The following is a 14,923-nucleotide window of genomic DNA, read 5'->3' as shown; positions in this document are numbered from 1 at the left end:
ATCATGGAGTCGCACCGCACAGTTGCGTAAACTGTACAATGTTGTATTACTTTGATTTCGTGATTTACTTTGATTATTCAATTGCACTTTGACGCGTTTTATTCGAACTACGCAATTACGCACCGCGTTTCGAGATTTTCCCTTTATAATGGAAACAGGCGTCGTTTTCTGTTTGTTTGTTGCCAACGTATCATTGGCATTTTGAGTTGAACTGATGTCAAATCTTTTAGGTAAACCTAATTTAGATTTTGTGCGTAGTCGATGCGCGTTAACTTTAACCATGTTGCACTTAATTTAATCATTTGATATGAAAATGTAAATATTCACTTAATTTCCCGCCTTCCGACATTTTGCTTACAAGAGTACAGTACACTGGTCTAATGACGATTAATTATCGATATGCTTAACAATAATATAGTCAGCTGTAACGTTCATTTGAGCTAAGAGTCAAACAGTCGTGCAAACAATAATTAATAGCATAGAGTTAATAGACAGCTTTATGGTAGCGAAAAACAACATGGCGAACTAAATACACAGCTTTTACGCATAAAAAAATATTTTCAGTAGTATTTTTGAACTATGAACTGAACTGAACGAAGTGACACAGTTCTCATATTTATCGATAACTATTGGTATGTTTCGCAAGCAGCAGCTGATACTGATAGGTGAAAAATAAAAAAATTCCACAATTAATTAATATGTAACATAATAAGTTATTACGACGTTCAATTAAAATTCAAAATTCTTGAAATTGTGCGGATTGTGGTGGCTTGCTAAACCAGCTGTTGCGTCAGTGGCAAGTGTATTATTTTGCAATAAACAAAAACTAAGTACTCAACAAACAACGAGTGAAAGTTTTTCTCGCCTTTGTTTTGTAATTGTTTTTGGCAATTTACAGTTGCGAAGCGAGTACTGTTCGTGGCTAACAACAATTTTCGCTCACTTTTTATTGTGCCTGGTTATTTGTACATATATAAAAATATCGAGTCGTTTTGTCGTTTGTGAATTGGCCTTGCATATTGCACTGCGCCAGGTACCAACACAAACACCAATAAGAAAACTATTTACAACGAAACCAACGAAGACCCCCCAACAGCACCACCCATCCAACAGTAAGAAAGAAACAATCGAACTGAAGGCTGCCTGTGACGACACTGGGTAAAGGCAAATCAAGCTACTATTGCCATTGCGCGAATTGTTAATGCACATGCGACGTATACATACATACATATATACATATTTATATACATGTATGTATACATGTGTATGCTGCACATGCAGCTGCAGATAGATATTGTGCAGAAATTGGCCAGGGTCAAGGGCGCTTTATATGTTTTAGATAATTCTCAGCTGTGATATTCATATACATACATTTATTCATTTTATTTTGTCAAAAACAGTTGGCCGTCCAAGTCGAGCATTTTCGTGTGGGGTTTAAGCACGGAGACAAAGTGAGCAAGTCAAAGTACGTAACGAGGACTAGAGGAGCTACTTTGTTATCGCGCAAAAGATGTGCGATACCAGTGACAAGGCGCAGAAATGGAAATGTGAAATTTGCACCTATGAAAACTATCCATGCTCGATGAAATGCACTATGTGCCAGGCATCTAAGCCACTGCTAAACGAGGATATATTCCGGTAAGTAAAGCAAACAACAAGCATCAAACTCTGCACCTTGTTAACAAACTATTTGTTTGCAGTCTAAGTCCAGCACAGAATACGCCCACACATGACAGTTACAGCGCGGAGGAGGCGGCGGCGGTTGTGCTGCCCGTTGAGCCCACTTCCACTTGCTTCGCACGACAACAGCAGCAACAGCCACGTCAGAGCAATGTGACCGAGAGCGAAAAGTGGGCTTGCAAAGTGTGCACCTATCTCAATTGGCCACGCAGTCTTCGCTGCGTACAATGTTGCACAAAACGTGGTGGCGCTGCCATGGAATATACAGCTGCTGCAAGCAAGGAGTCGCCTGACTGTGTAGATCGTGCAGGCGAAGCGCTCCAGGCGTTGCGCATAAGTGGCTCCGACACGGAGCTCAACATTGAAGCAACGGTTGGTAGCAGCAGCAGTAGACAACTAATTGGTGCCACTGCAGCGCAACGGCGAAATCTCAGTCCAAGCTTGGACCCAACGCAACTCAATAATCTTGCCAACACATCACAAAGCCAGCAGTTGCAGCTGCAGCAGCAGCAAAATACAAATTCCTCCTCCGCAGCGCTACAGCAAAAGCACAGCTATGTGGCCAAATGGGCCTGCAATGTGAGTTCACCGTTAATCCTTATATAGCTTATACTTATTCAACTATCTTCCAACAGTCTTGCACTTATGAAAACTGGCCCAAGAGTCTCAAGTGTTCCATGTGCGGCAAAACGCGAGAAATCTGCAGTGGCTCGGGCTCGCAGAATGATCTGCATGCGTGTGCTAGCATATCGGGAAGCAACAAACAGTTGAATCTACAGCAGGATGAGCAGCAACAACAGCCGCAGCCACAACAACAACAAAACAATGACACTGTCAGTGTTAACAATTCGTTCAACAAGAAGCACATTTACCAATTAGGTAAGACAAAGAGTTCTATATTTATTTTATAATGCGCAAAAATCCGAAGCCATATAGAACATAGTTGATTGGACGTTGTGTGTCAAAGTATATGAATATAGTTACTCACTTTTGCTTTTGTCTCGCAGGTTCTTCGGAAACCATTAACAACTGTGATACGCTGCAAGAACGGCAGGAGCGTCGCCAGCGTCAAATCAGACGGCAAGTGGACTGGCAGTGGTTAAACGCTTGCCTGGGTGTAGTCGAGAATAACTACAGTGCTGTTGAAGCTTATTTGTCGTGCGGCGGCAACCCGGCTCGCTCATTGACCAGCAACGAGATAGCAGCGCTTAATCGTAACTCGGCCTTTGATGTGGGACATACACTCATCCATTTGGCCATACGTTTTCATCGCGAGGAAATGCTGCCAATGCTTTTAGCACAGATCTCTGGCTCCGGGCCGGGCATAAAACGTGTACCTTCATATGTGGCACCCGACTTGGCGGCAGACATACGTCGTCATTTTTCCAACACGCTGCGTATTCGCAAATCTGGCCTGCCCTGCCACTACGTGCAAAAGCATGCCACATTTGCGCTACCGACGGAAATTGAGGAGCTACCCATACCAATACAGGAACAGCTATACGATGAGCTCTTGGATCGTGATGCACAAAAACAGTTGGAAATGCCACCTCCGGCGCTAAACTGGTCACTAGAAATCACTGCACGTCTCAGTTCGCGTTTGCTTGTGCTGTGGAATCGTAGCGCTGGTGACTGCCTTCTTGACTCGGCCATGCAGGCCACTTGGGGTGTCTTTGATCGCGACAATGTGCTGAGGCGCGCTTTGGCGGACACTCTGCACCAGTGCGGGCATGTGTAAGTTTGATTTACTAGTAAGCTTATGTGTGTGCAAGATTATAACATTTATTTCTTTAGCTTTTTTAAGCGCTGGAAGGAGTATGAAATGCTGCAGGCCTCCATGCTGCACTTTACGCTCGAGGACTCGCAGTGGGAGGAAGATTGGAGTACACTCTTATCGCTAGCTAGCCAACCGGGCTCATCGCTAGAACAGCTACATATTTTTGCTCTGGCGCACATTCTGCGACGTCCCATCATTGTCTATGGCGTCAAGTATGTAAAAAGCTTTCGTGGCGAGGACATAGGCTATGCTAGATTTGAAGGTGAGTGTGTGTAGCCTGTAACAGAGTATGTTTACTAATTTATTTTAATTTTTAGGAGTCTATCTACCGTTATTCTGGGAACAAAACTTTTGTACAAAGTCGCCCATCGCTTTGGGCTATACTAGGGGGCACTTTAGCGCCCTAGTGCCCATGGAACCATTCTCTCGCATCGATGGTCGTCGTGATGACGTCGAAGATGTCACCTATCTGCCGCTTATGGACTGCGAGCTAAAGCTCTTGCCCATTCATTTTCTGTCGCAGTCCGAGATGGGCAATGAGGAGACCATTATGCGTCAATGGCTCGATGTTTGCGTCACAGACGGCGGTTTATTGGTGGCGCAACAAAAGCTGTCAAAGCGTCCCCTGCTGGTAGCCCAAATGCTAGAGGAGTGGTTAAATCATTATAGACGCATTGCGTGAGTGTTGTAATTTATTTATTTTTTTTTATCAAACGATGAATAATCGATTTTGTAATTTGCAGACAAGTTATAACAGCGCCATTTGTGCGTCGACCACAGATTAGTCACTACTCAAGCGACGGCGACTCGGATGAGGAGTAGAATAACTGAGCGTCACTCTTAGCAGTTAAATGGTCTTCGTAATTCGATTTCGCTCGGCTAATAAATTGGAATTGGATTGGTTCGGAGGATATGTAGCCCATTCGTACATAAATTCACATAATTTTAAGTTGGTAGCAGGCAACAGTTAAAAACAGTTGTTTTGAATGAGATAGCAGCAGCTCCTATGCACATGCAGTTAGCTAATGGTATCCATAAACTATATTTATATACAGCATATGCATGCACTATATACATATATTTAAACTTTATATATATATGTATATATATGTTTGTGTATTTGAAGCATCGGAAGCAGTTAAGTTATAGTTGCAGGCAAACTAAAATTTAAGCAGCAAAGTAAAAACTTGAAATACATACAATCATAATATTTCATATCCATTTTTGCATCAACGTTAGTTGATTTTAGTCAAATTTATTCGTCGTTGTTCGATTAACCAAGGCATTGTCACTTCTTAGAAATTCATAATATAGTATATATAAACCGTAGTAGCTGGAATTACATACCCACAAACTTTTTATGTCAATGCCTTGCCGAAACGTGAATGGAAATTGAAAATAGAACAGAGTAAAACCAGTAATTGATAAATATATCTATACTATAATATAGCATATTGTATGTATATGAATCCTTACAAAATACCTAAGTATGTATGTACTTTTAACTATGCAAAATCTCGATGTACTATTAAATTTTAACTTGTGAAATTTGCACCACTGCGGGTGAATATGAATTATGAATTTTATTCTAATTGTATTATTTTTGTTAGTAATGTTATATCATTATTGTAATTTTATGATTATTATTATTATAATATTTAAGAATGCTTATTGTGCAAATGTACACGCAAAGCGCATTGAAAATAAAATAAAATTTGAAAAAAGGTAAGAGAAATCGCCTGTCAAGCCGTTTAAAGAACTTAACATATTTTCAAATGTAACGCTCTTTTAAAGCAGTGCACGAGCATCAAAATATCGCATGCACTAATTTAAATGCACTGCTTGCAAACTTTCGCCTTACTTTATTAATCAGTGAACGAAGTCGTTCTTTTCGTTCGCTCACTTTGTGAAGTAGTTCAATCGAACTCATTGTGAACATACATAGAAGAACGCGTGATTGTCAACAATGCTGCCAAGTGAACAAAATATGAGTGTCGCTAGTTTGGTATGGGCACACTGTTATTTATTTATAAAAACAAAAGCGAACGCAGTTGCATTTTGTGGACTTTATAACGACGCAGTAAAATGGGTGAAAACTTAAAAGAGGAAGGTTACAGCATGGAGCAAGATCAAGAGGTTGGCGGCAAAAACTATTCACGCTGCAGTAGCGCAGGCAGCACCCACACACCAAACTCTTCAGCTCATAACTCTGGTAAGTGTTTGTTTTTTTATGTAGGCTGCGTGGCTAAGCAGCTGATAGTATTATCAGTGAGCAGCAGGCTTTAATTACATGCCTCGACCTGTTTGTCTATTGTCTAGATGATGACGACGATAGCGGCGATGCGCGACACTCGGCTGCCAACTCAAATTCCACACTCAACTTGAGCTACAAGGAGCGCAGGCGTTCAGCACACACACAAGCAGAACAGAAGAGACGGGATGCGATTAAGAAGGGCTATGATAGTCTACAAGAATTAGTGCCACGTTGCCAGCCAAACGACTCATCCGGTTACAAGCTCAGCAAAGCGCTGATATTGCAAAAATCCATCGAATACATTGGCTATTTGAATCAGCAAAAACTGAAACAGGAGGATGAGGGCGCGGCGCTGCAGAAAGAGGTAACTGCGTTGCGAATAATACAAAGTGGGTATGAGACAATGTTGCAGCACCAGCAAGCCAACCCGGGACCCAAGGAAGCACGCCTCACAGACGAGGCCAAATTTCAAGTGGTCAGCAAATGAAAACGTGATAGAACTGGTTATGGTATTAATTTCATGTTTAAATTACAGTTTCAGGCTATAATGGAGGAAATGTTTGAGACCTTTCAGCATATACCAATGGACAATTTCAAGCAGCTGACCAGTGGCATTATACCGTGGCTAGAAGAGCACTGCAAGCCACATATTCTGCGTAATATACTGAGCCGCACACTTCAGCAAATGGCACAAGAGGCACAGGAGAAGCAGCAGCTGCAGCAGGCTATGGAGCAGGAGCCAGGAGAGAGTTTCAGTTGATACACTGCAATAATTGTTGTAAAATGCCTTCATTTTTTCATTAAGTACAAATAGTAAATGCGTCGTTTAGTTGTTGTTAAAGCAATTGTTACAATAATCTATGTATAATAAGCATTAGCTGACTTTTTGGCTTAGGCTATATAGATATCTACGCTAGATAAGATATCTTATGTGCTTAGCTAATTGCTTGTTGTCTACGTTTGTCTAGTATCTGGCGCACCAACTGCGCCTGCTCATCCCCATCCAAGAGCTCAAGCAATTGCAGCAGTACATTTAATGTGTAGCTATGAAACCTTGTCAATTGTTTGGTTATTTGTAAGGCCGCCAGCAGCCTTTGTTGATAGTGCTTCAGTTGCGCGACTGTCCACACATGACGCGCCTCATGCTGTAACTTGAGCACGCCCGCATGCAAAGTGTATAGTAGTCCCTCATAAAAGTTATCCTCTTCAAGTTGCGTGCTTAGTTTGGCGCTGGATATCAGCACCGCTGGCAGTTCACATCGAAATTCATGCGCGCGCACGAAACAGCTGGCAGCGAGTAGACGCACTTGCTCACCATTGTGCCGCAGCAGATGCCAACTAAGCCGACGAAAGCGATGCAGTAGTGGCGTAGAGCGTTGCGCCTGGCGGGTGGTACATAAGTACTCCACCTTTGAGAGAAAAGCCAGGAAGAGTATTAGTGAGGAGTTTTGTTGCTGAGTCTCACAGCAGTTTAGCATATGTTCGCAGGTTTTGGGCAGTAGAGCCGTTAGCTGCTCATAGTCAAGCTCACTGGGTTCCCAAGCGAGCTTAGTATCAAACTCGGTGGCTTGGCGCTGACCTACAAGCTTGCCTAGACAGGCACCAAATAGTTGCAAGGCTGCATTAGCTATAGTCCACTCCTTGTGCTCAATATGCTCCATAGCCCTCAACATGATATCATTGTAATAGACACACATGGCAGGCCGCAGTTCCGTATCGCGCACCAGCACGCAAAGATAGTGCAGCGCCAAGGCTTCCCAGCGATCTACATTGCTGCTGTCTGTGCTTTCCACGTTGTTGTAACTTTGTTGCAGGCGTTCCAATATATTTTTCACGCATTTGTGCAACAATAATCTCTGACGCGGGTTATCATTCTTCAGCACATGCAAAAACATAATGGAGAATCCTGCGCCACGTCGCGTTGTGCTCACTTGACACTTGTCGCTGAGCAGCTCGCGCTCCAAGCAATTGTATAGCAATTCAAAACCACACTTAAAGCTGTCCTGGCTGCTAATAGCGCGTGTCAGTTTGCCTATGCTCAGCCCAGCTGCTTCAATGGCGCCTTTGTGACGACAGCGTGTTAGCACGGCCACTTGAATGTCCAAACAACGCTGCAGTGCATCATAGTCGTCTTGTTGCGCAAGCAAAGCGCAGCCAACGCTGGTGGCCAAGTCGCAACAGGCCTGAAATAATGAAAGTTTTATGGGTGTATTTAAATAAAGAGCATTAATCCTACCTTTAAGCTGAGCCAAAAACTCATGAGCAAGTATTTACGTAGCGTCTCTGGGCTTTCCGCCTCGGTAGCCTCATATGCACTCTCTGCTATAAGCAAGTGCAGACTCTCGTCCATATCTTGGAAACTTGCAGCTGCCGTGGGCATATTGCGTCTTACATTAGCCAAATTAAGTAAATGTAGTATAATTTTGAGAATGCGCTCGAGCAACATAAGCAGCTGCTTATGGCAAAACTTAAACTCGCGTTGGTTGCTGCTGATGAGCGCATCGATCATGCACAAGTGTCCAAAGAGTTGACCGCCTTTGACTGTTCTCAGTGCATCCTGCTCAAAAGAAGACACTTTGGTATTTAAGTGTGCCAGGCTCACTTCATAGACCTCCTGAGCTGTTTCCGGTTTGGCGAAACTGCTTACTGTTAACTGCGCATATAGCGTAACCAGAGCACACTCATCAACATCCGAGCTGGCGCAAAGCGCTTGACAGCGTTCTATGCATTGCTTGTTATCCACTTGGTTTAATTGGAGCAGCAGCACTACCGTAAGCTCCAGTGCATCATCAAAGCCTTGAGGCTCATTAAGAGAGTTGAAAAGTTTCTGCGCCAACTCCTGCTGCTGATAGACACCTTGCTGTAGCAAAAAGCCACCGAGTTGTTGATTTTGTTGCATACTGCACATTTTAGCATTCTTGGAAATGCGCGCACTATACAAGGAATTGTGCAGGATATCGAGCAGCTTTAGTGCAAAGATTCTTGGCTGATAGACCACGCTTTGTAGGTCCTGTTCGATGAGCTGCTGCAGCTGGCCAAAAAAGCGTTTTATATCTGCACCTAGGGCAGAGCTATTCGCTTTTAACGCTTTGTCAAAATGCTTCGCAGTGTGGTTTATAATATTCGGCAGCTTGCCCAGCATTGTATTCCGAAATTCTGAGCTCTCAACTCCACGATGACGCTCAATAAAATTGTAGAAAAAATCCAGGCAGTCCTCAACAGCAAAGTATGACAAATTGTCCACTAGAAATTTGAAGACAAGCAGCTGAGAGTCCGTTGCAAAGCTGCTGCAATTGGTAAGCAGCTCAGTGCTGATTTTAAAGAAATGCAATTTGGAAACCACATAAATTTCTTTAGCAAACATGCTGAATATAAGTATAAGCCGCAACTGCGCGCTGGTTGATAATGTACTCTCTGTACTCGCTAGAAACTCCATAATCTCCGGCTTGGTTTGCAAAAGCTGAAACAACTTATCGCGTTGTTGTATGCGCAGAAACCACTGCGAGTAGAAGTTTTGTATCTCTGCAATGGTGCCATTGAGCAATAGCTCCACCGCCAGCTCCAATAGTGATGTAGACTGCTGATTGCTTAGACTCTTGATGGGATACTGGCTGGCTGCACGCAATCCCTTATAGCTTAGGCTTAAACGCAGACCCGACATAAACTCCTGTTCGCTATATGAGCTAGCCTCTAGCAGATCCGCCAGTGAATGGGAGTTGAGTATGCCGCTTAATAGATAGTACTTATTGCGATTAGTCCATGGCCAAAATTTCACAATGTGGCAAGAGTAGCGCAAGGCACGTTCCCGCTGCTTGCAGGTGTGATTGAAGAGTGTCAGCGTTTCCTCACGCGTGCCCACCTGACTTTGACGCTGTAGGCAATGATAGAAATGCTCCAGTTGCAGCTCAAGCAGCTGTAGTTTGGGAAACTTTTTCACCAACAAATTGAGCGCCTTCAATTGATGCAGCAAACTTAAGCTATTATGCTCCAACGCTGCAATTATACCAGCTATGCAGTTTCTTTCAATTAATTCAGCATTCAATTGCTTCCAATGGTTAGTTAGTAGCACAGACTGAAGCATTTGATAGCCCTCTGGCTTCTGCCAGGATAGTTGCTTTGATAGTTCTGCAAAGTGTGCATCGATAACTTCATATTTTTGCACAATATGATAATAAACGCGAAAGTTAACGTTCAAAGCAGCTTGATCAATCTCCGCCTTACAAGCCTCCTCGTTTATTTGGCCGGCTAGCTTTGTTATTACTTCAGTGGGCGTGGCATCGCCTAGGGACTAAGTACCGGCAAAACAAAATCACATGTTGTATACTTAATGTAAAAGAGTACATGAAATGCATGTTTAAAAAATTACCTGCAGATAGGATAAGCAGTCGCTGTGCTTTTGCGTCGTTATTTGCGCAGCACTTGTAGCTGCAGCCATCATGTAAGTCCGTTAATTTGTAGGTATTTTAATATAAAATATTAATTACAAGACTTGGACGTTTACCCAATACAGCTACATGAGCACTCAGTTTTTGATCGCCTTACCGCCACACTACTCGATTATTGTTAACATTCACAGTATCTGTAACGCAAGCTAAATATCTGTTTATTATTTCGCATCAAAGCAAAGTTAAAAAAATTCTAAACTCTTTTAATTCATTCTATGAATACTTAATATTCTAATCTATGTAAAATTTAAATCATTGTGTTTTTAAGGTAAAAAATATTTTTAAAAAGTCCGCTGCCTTCTGCCCGCTGCTTTTCAAATTTTCTAGCTGATTCTGAAAAAAAGCCAGATTCGTCAGAAAGAAAGCTGAATGGTAACACTGTATAAAATTTTAACAGAGCTGTTTTGGCTTAACATAAAAATGTGAAAAAGTGAATTGGATGTTGTTTTTTTTAATAATTTAAAAACTGAAATGCACAAGCTTTAAAAATTAATTATATGCAATATCTAACTAAATTGTGACTGCTTTGTTAAGTTGAATATATTAAAAAAGTGAATTTGCTACGCAGGCAACAAAGAAAAGCGTTTATTATTGCTACAGTTCAAGATGGCGAACGATGCGAGTAAGCTGCAGTTGTCGTCGCAGCAGGAGAAAACCAGTCATTATACGTAAATAAACACAGTTAAAGTGGATAAGGTGTTTCCAATTGGCTAAACAAATTCTTATGTCTTGTGCAGATACCTAAAGGAGTTCCGCGTGGAGCAGTGTCAGTCGTTTTTGCAGCACAAATGCAATCAGCATCGCCCCTTCGTCTGCTTCAATTGGCATTTTCAAAATCAGCGTCGTCGGCGGCCCGTAAGAAAGCGCGACGGTACCTTCAACTATAGCGCTGACAATTATTGCACCAAATATGATGAGACAACTGGCATTTGTCCCGAAGGAGATGAGTAAGTTGAGCTCCAGGGCCAGGGCCAAGCACCAAACGTCAACGACGTAGTATTTTTCATTTCCTCTTTGTGCCTCGTTTTCTTTGCAATGTGTGTGTATCTCTTGGCTTCGTGTTTACAAACAAAAACTTTGGTTCGGGGGGCGTCTAGTTAAAAGTGAAATTCATTTACATAGTAAATGTGTGTAAGTGTGTACATACATATGTGTATGAAAAAGTGTGTGGGTGTGCAAGGCTAGACATACCCTACCCCACAATATGTGAAAAGTGAAAGTGATTTTTGCAAATCAGCGCACTGGCTTTGGCATTCTAATCAGCTTCGGCGTACGCCTTATGCCAATGCGCGTTCGTGTGCGTTCGTTTGCGTGTGTGCGTGGTTGTTGTTACACATATATACACAGACGTGCACGCATACAAGTGCGTCAGAGTAAAAATTGCTACAAGTGTGTGCGTCATTGTTTTTATTGCGTTTCGCTTTTGCGCATTTTCCTTGAGTTTATTTTGGTTTTTCCCCCGGCATTTGTCAGGGCAGTAAGAGCAGCTTCAAAATGTACAGTTATTGGGCAAAGCTTTCCACCCAAAGCTCTGCGCAAATAAACAAAACGAATGGGCGCAACAGAGGGCGACAACAAAGTAAAACGCAATTACTTATTTTCACACAAACAACAACAAGAGCAGCTACAGCTATTTTTCTGACCCAGAGTTGAGCTGTTAAACATGTGCGTGTGCTTGCGCGTCTGTATGTGTGTGTGTGTGTGTGTCTGTGTATGTATGGAAGTGGGTCCCCTTTGCCCTTGTCTCTTGACTGTTGCTTGAGGCTGGGCTATTTATAGCACGCGACTACTGTGCTGCGTCATTTAAACTTCCCACTCACCCTCTGCGCTTACAGCAGCTCACTCACACTCTCTTTTACTGTTATATAGATGCGCCTTTCTGCACCGCACAGCCGGAGACACCGAGCGTCGCTATCACTTGCGCTACTATAAGACATGCATGTGCGTACATGATACAGACAGTCGCGGCTATTGTGTAAAGAATGGACTGCACTGTGCCTTTGCACATGGCATGCAGGATCAACGTCCGCCTGTTTATGACATCAAGGAGCTGGAGACGCTACAAAATGCTGAGATAACTTTGGATACTAGCAATGCACAGAACGCACTTGACAAGGAACGCAATCTAATGAATGAGGATCCCAAATGGCAGGATACCAACTATGTGCTTGCCAACTATAAAACTGAGCCATGCAAGCGTCCACCGCGCCTATGTCGCCAAGGCTATGCCTGTCCACAGTATCACAACAGCAAGGATAAGCGTCGCTCACCCAGGAAGTACAAATACAGGCAAGTTTGAATTTCAATTTCTTTACTCCAATTATTATTAATTGTTTGCTTGCTTGCCCAATTAGATCAACTCCATGTCCGAATGTTAAGCATGGTGAGGAGTGGGGCGAGCCCGGCAATTGTGAGGCTGGTGACAACTGCCAGTATTGTCACACACGCACTGAGCAGCAGTTTCACCCGGAAATCTATAAATCCACTAAATGCAATGATGTACAACAAGCGGGCTACTGTCCACGCAGCGTCTTCTGTGCCTTTGCACATGTGGAGCGTAAGTTGACTTGGCTTCCAATTAGAATTTGGCTTCTTATTTTTTCTGTTTATTTCTTTGAGCTTCAAGCGCTGTTTTCCACAACCATAGCAAAGGTTTAAATGTAAATATTTAACATTAGCTTAGACTAAAGTAGGAAAACTCCACTCACTCGGTGCCATTACTGTCCATTAAAAACAAAGAACAATCAGTCTATATGTATTAAGTTTACCATGAAAGCTATTGCAACAATCAAAAATGCACTTTTGCTGCATGTCCAATCTTCCATCCCCAAAAGCTTATCCAGTCAACGAGCTAAAGATGCGTGAACAAAAGTTGTCATTTAACGAACTCATTACCAATGGCTTGAATGAGTTGAAGGCTCAAGAAGAGGTCACAAATGGCCATCTGCATCCTGGACTGCTGCAGCTGAGCAGCGTAAATGTACGTATTACGCCCAAGTGTTCTATATGTTTGTGTCTATGTCCAAAATATTGCTAACAACTCCTAACCACGTTGAAAACAAGTTCACCCAAGCTAATACACAGAGCTAACAACAATGAAATCAACAACAACAAGACATTCGCAACCATTTGCCAACTCTCATTGTGTTTCTACGTTTCGATCTCTTTTTCTCATAGTCGTTTAATGGTACAAACAAAATGTTGGTAGATGCTTTGGAAAACACATCAAATTCCAGCAAGCTCTTAAACATCTCACTACCACTGGACAACCATTGTGAGTACTTGCCTTACATATTTATGTATGTATAAACTACGTATATGTACATATGTGTGTGTAGTCGTGTGTGCCTCATATTATTGTTGGTTGTGGACAAATTGACAGCGCTCAAAAGCTTATACATATATAAAAATAATAAATATTTCAGACCATTTATTTACATATATTATACATTGATTTGTTTAGTAGCTTGCCCTTTGGAGGATCCGCGCGAAAATTCGCTTTCAGCGAGTCTGGTAAACACGAGTTTATTAACACGTTCCTCGGCGCCAATTAACATTCCTAATACAACACTAAGTAACTCTATTAACGGTGAGTAAAGTGCGCTCCAACTTGAACTGCTAATTGCAATTATCAACTTTGTTTTAGACTTTAACTCTGGTGGCTTCGCCGTCAACATTCCCAGCAGCTCGCTCACCTATAGTCCAACAAATCATGCCAATATCTTCAATGTCTATGGCAATTCCAACAAACTAAGCAATTCACTCTCTGCTGCCACACAAAATGACAGCAGCAGCATCTTCTTTCCATCGCACATCAGGTCACCGGGATTTGGTGAAGGCTTGTCCATTAGTCCATCAGTGCGTATATCGGAATTAAACACAATACGTGATGATATTAATAGCAGCTCGTTGGGCAACAATTTGTATGAGAATACGCTGAATACGGCCAAGAATGCTTTTAGCTTACAATCGCTGCAATCCCAAAATAATAGCGATCTAGGCCGTATCACTAACGAATTGCATACTAAGAATGCGCAGTTACAAAAGCTATCCGTGCGTCTGGAAGATCTTATGTGCAAACTAAAGATGACCGAACATCATCGCGACAAGGCTAAGCAGGATGCGTTGGATTGGAAAGAGCGCCATGATCTAGTTCAGATACAGCTCAATTTGCCAGGAGAGTTGCGTGATCTATCTATACAGAAGCTAAAGCAATTGCAGGTAAGCCGATGGCCTAAAGTAGTTATGACTCATGTTAATTGCTTAAACTGGTTCTAGTCCAAGCTGCGCTCTGATTTGGAGGAGGTTGATAAAGTATTATACTTGGAGAATGCCAAGAAGTGCATGAAATGCGAGGAAAACAATCGCACTGTAACACTCGAGCCATGCAATCATCTGTCCATCTGCAATACCTGTGCCGGCTCCGTTACCGAGTGCCCCTACTGCCAGGTGCCGGTAATAACAACGCATACATAGAATTTGTTTAATGCCCAGCATGCATGGCTCAGACTTTGGAGCTGAAAACACCCGAAATATTGACAATGTGTGTTAGGAACTATATTTAATTATAAGCAAAATGTGTAACGTTTGGCACTTAAGCCAGTTAGTACTTTAAATTTGTGTATTTTGGAGCAACCATAAGTTACATTAATCTACATAAGCAAATTATCATGGATATTAGCAATTACTAGGCACAAAATATGTAATTGATTTAACAAATTGCTATGCATTTGAAACTTACAATATTTTTTCTAATCAACTCTACAG

General features: G+C 42.3%; 4 protein-coding genes across 8 annotated transcripts; 3 read left to right on the top strand and 1 right to left on the bottom strand.

Moving 5' to 3' along the window:
• Positions 1-625: 625 nt before the first annotated feature.
• On the top strand, positions 626-5,046 carry LOC108604584 (ubiquitin thioesterase trabid). 2 transcript variants are annotated; one of them, XM_017994116.1, is made up of 8 exons: positions 626-665; positions 1,401-1,638; positions 1,701-2,259; positions 2,316-2,559; positions 2,688-3,414; positions 3,475-3,719; positions 3,775-4,135; positions 4,201-5,046. In XM_017994116.1, the coding sequence occupies exons 2-8, from the start codon at positions 1,511-1,513 to the stop codon at positions 4,277-4,279; spliced, it is 2,343 nt and encodes a 780-aa protein (XP_017849605.1). In that variant the 5' UTR covers positions 626-665; positions 1,401-1,510; the 3' UTR covers positions 4,280-5,046. The 2 variants fall into 2 exon arrangements, with proteins under 2 accessions (XP_017849605.1, XP_017849604.1); XM_017994115.1 differs by lacking the exon at positions 626-665 and adding an exon at positions 894-1,158.
• Positions 5,047-5,476: 430 nt separating this feature from the next.
• On the top strand, positions 5,477-6,552 carry LOC108604632 (max-like protein X). The gene is made up of 3 exons (XM_017994180.1): positions 5,477-5,669; positions 5,777-6,186; positions 6,247-6,552. Exons 1-3 carry the CDS (start codon positions 5,543-5,545, stop codon positions 6,469-6,471), a joined length of 762 nt encoding a protein of 253 aa, XP_017849669.1. The 5' UTR covers positions 5,477-5,542; the 3' UTR covers positions 6,472-6,552.
• Positions 6,553-6,625: 73 nt separating this feature from the next.
• LOC108604631 lies at positions 6,626-10,206 on the bottom strand. The gene is made up of 3 exons (XM_017994179.1): positions 10,078-10,206; positions 7,948-9,999; positions 6,626-7,894 (listed from the first exon to the last, which is right to left on the bottom strand). Exons 1-3 carry the CDS (start codon positions 10,147-10,149, stop codon positions 6,647-6,649), a joined length of 3,372 nt encoding a protein of 1,123 aa, XP_017849668.1. The 5' UTR covers positions 10,150-10,206; the 3' UTR covers positions 6,626-6,646.
• A 456-nt stretch (positions 10,207-10,662) lies between these two features.
• On the top strand, positions 10,663-14,923 carry LOC108601671 (RING finger protein unkempt). 4 transcript variants are annotated; one of them, XM_017989574.1, is made up of 9 exons: positions 10,663-10,824; positions 10,894-11,103; positions 12,026-12,445; positions 12,511-12,713; positions 12,991-13,136; positions 13,334-13,430; positions 13,623-13,745; positions 13,803-14,377; positions 14,435-14,923. In XM_017989574.1, exons 1-9 carry the CDS (start codon positions 10,763-10,765, stop codon positions 14,630-14,632), a joined length of 2,034 nt encoding a protein of 677 aa, XP_017845063.1. In that variant the 5' UTR covers positions 10,663-10,762; the 3' UTR covers positions 14,633-14,923. The 4 variants fall into 4 exon arrangements, with proteins under 4 accessions (XP_017845063.1, XP_017845062.1, XP_017845065.1 ...); XM_017989573.1 differs by having other exon boundaries at positions 13,620-13,745; XM_017989576.1 differs by lacking the exons at positions 12,991-13,136; positions 13,334-13,430 and having other exon boundaries at positions 10,664-10,824.

The sequence above is a fragment of the Drosophila busckii genome, chromosome 3R, assembly GCF_011750605.1.
Source record: "Drosophila busckii strain San Diego stock center, stock number 13000-0081.31 chromosome 3R, ASM1175060v1, whole genome shotgun sequence".
Taxonomy (NCBI): Eukaryota; Metazoa; Arthropoda; class Insecta; order Diptera; family Drosophilidae; genus Drosophila; species Drosophila busckii.
The sequence above is the reverse complement of the archived record's forward strand: the minus strand, read 5'-3'. Positions and strand labels throughout refer to the sequence as shown.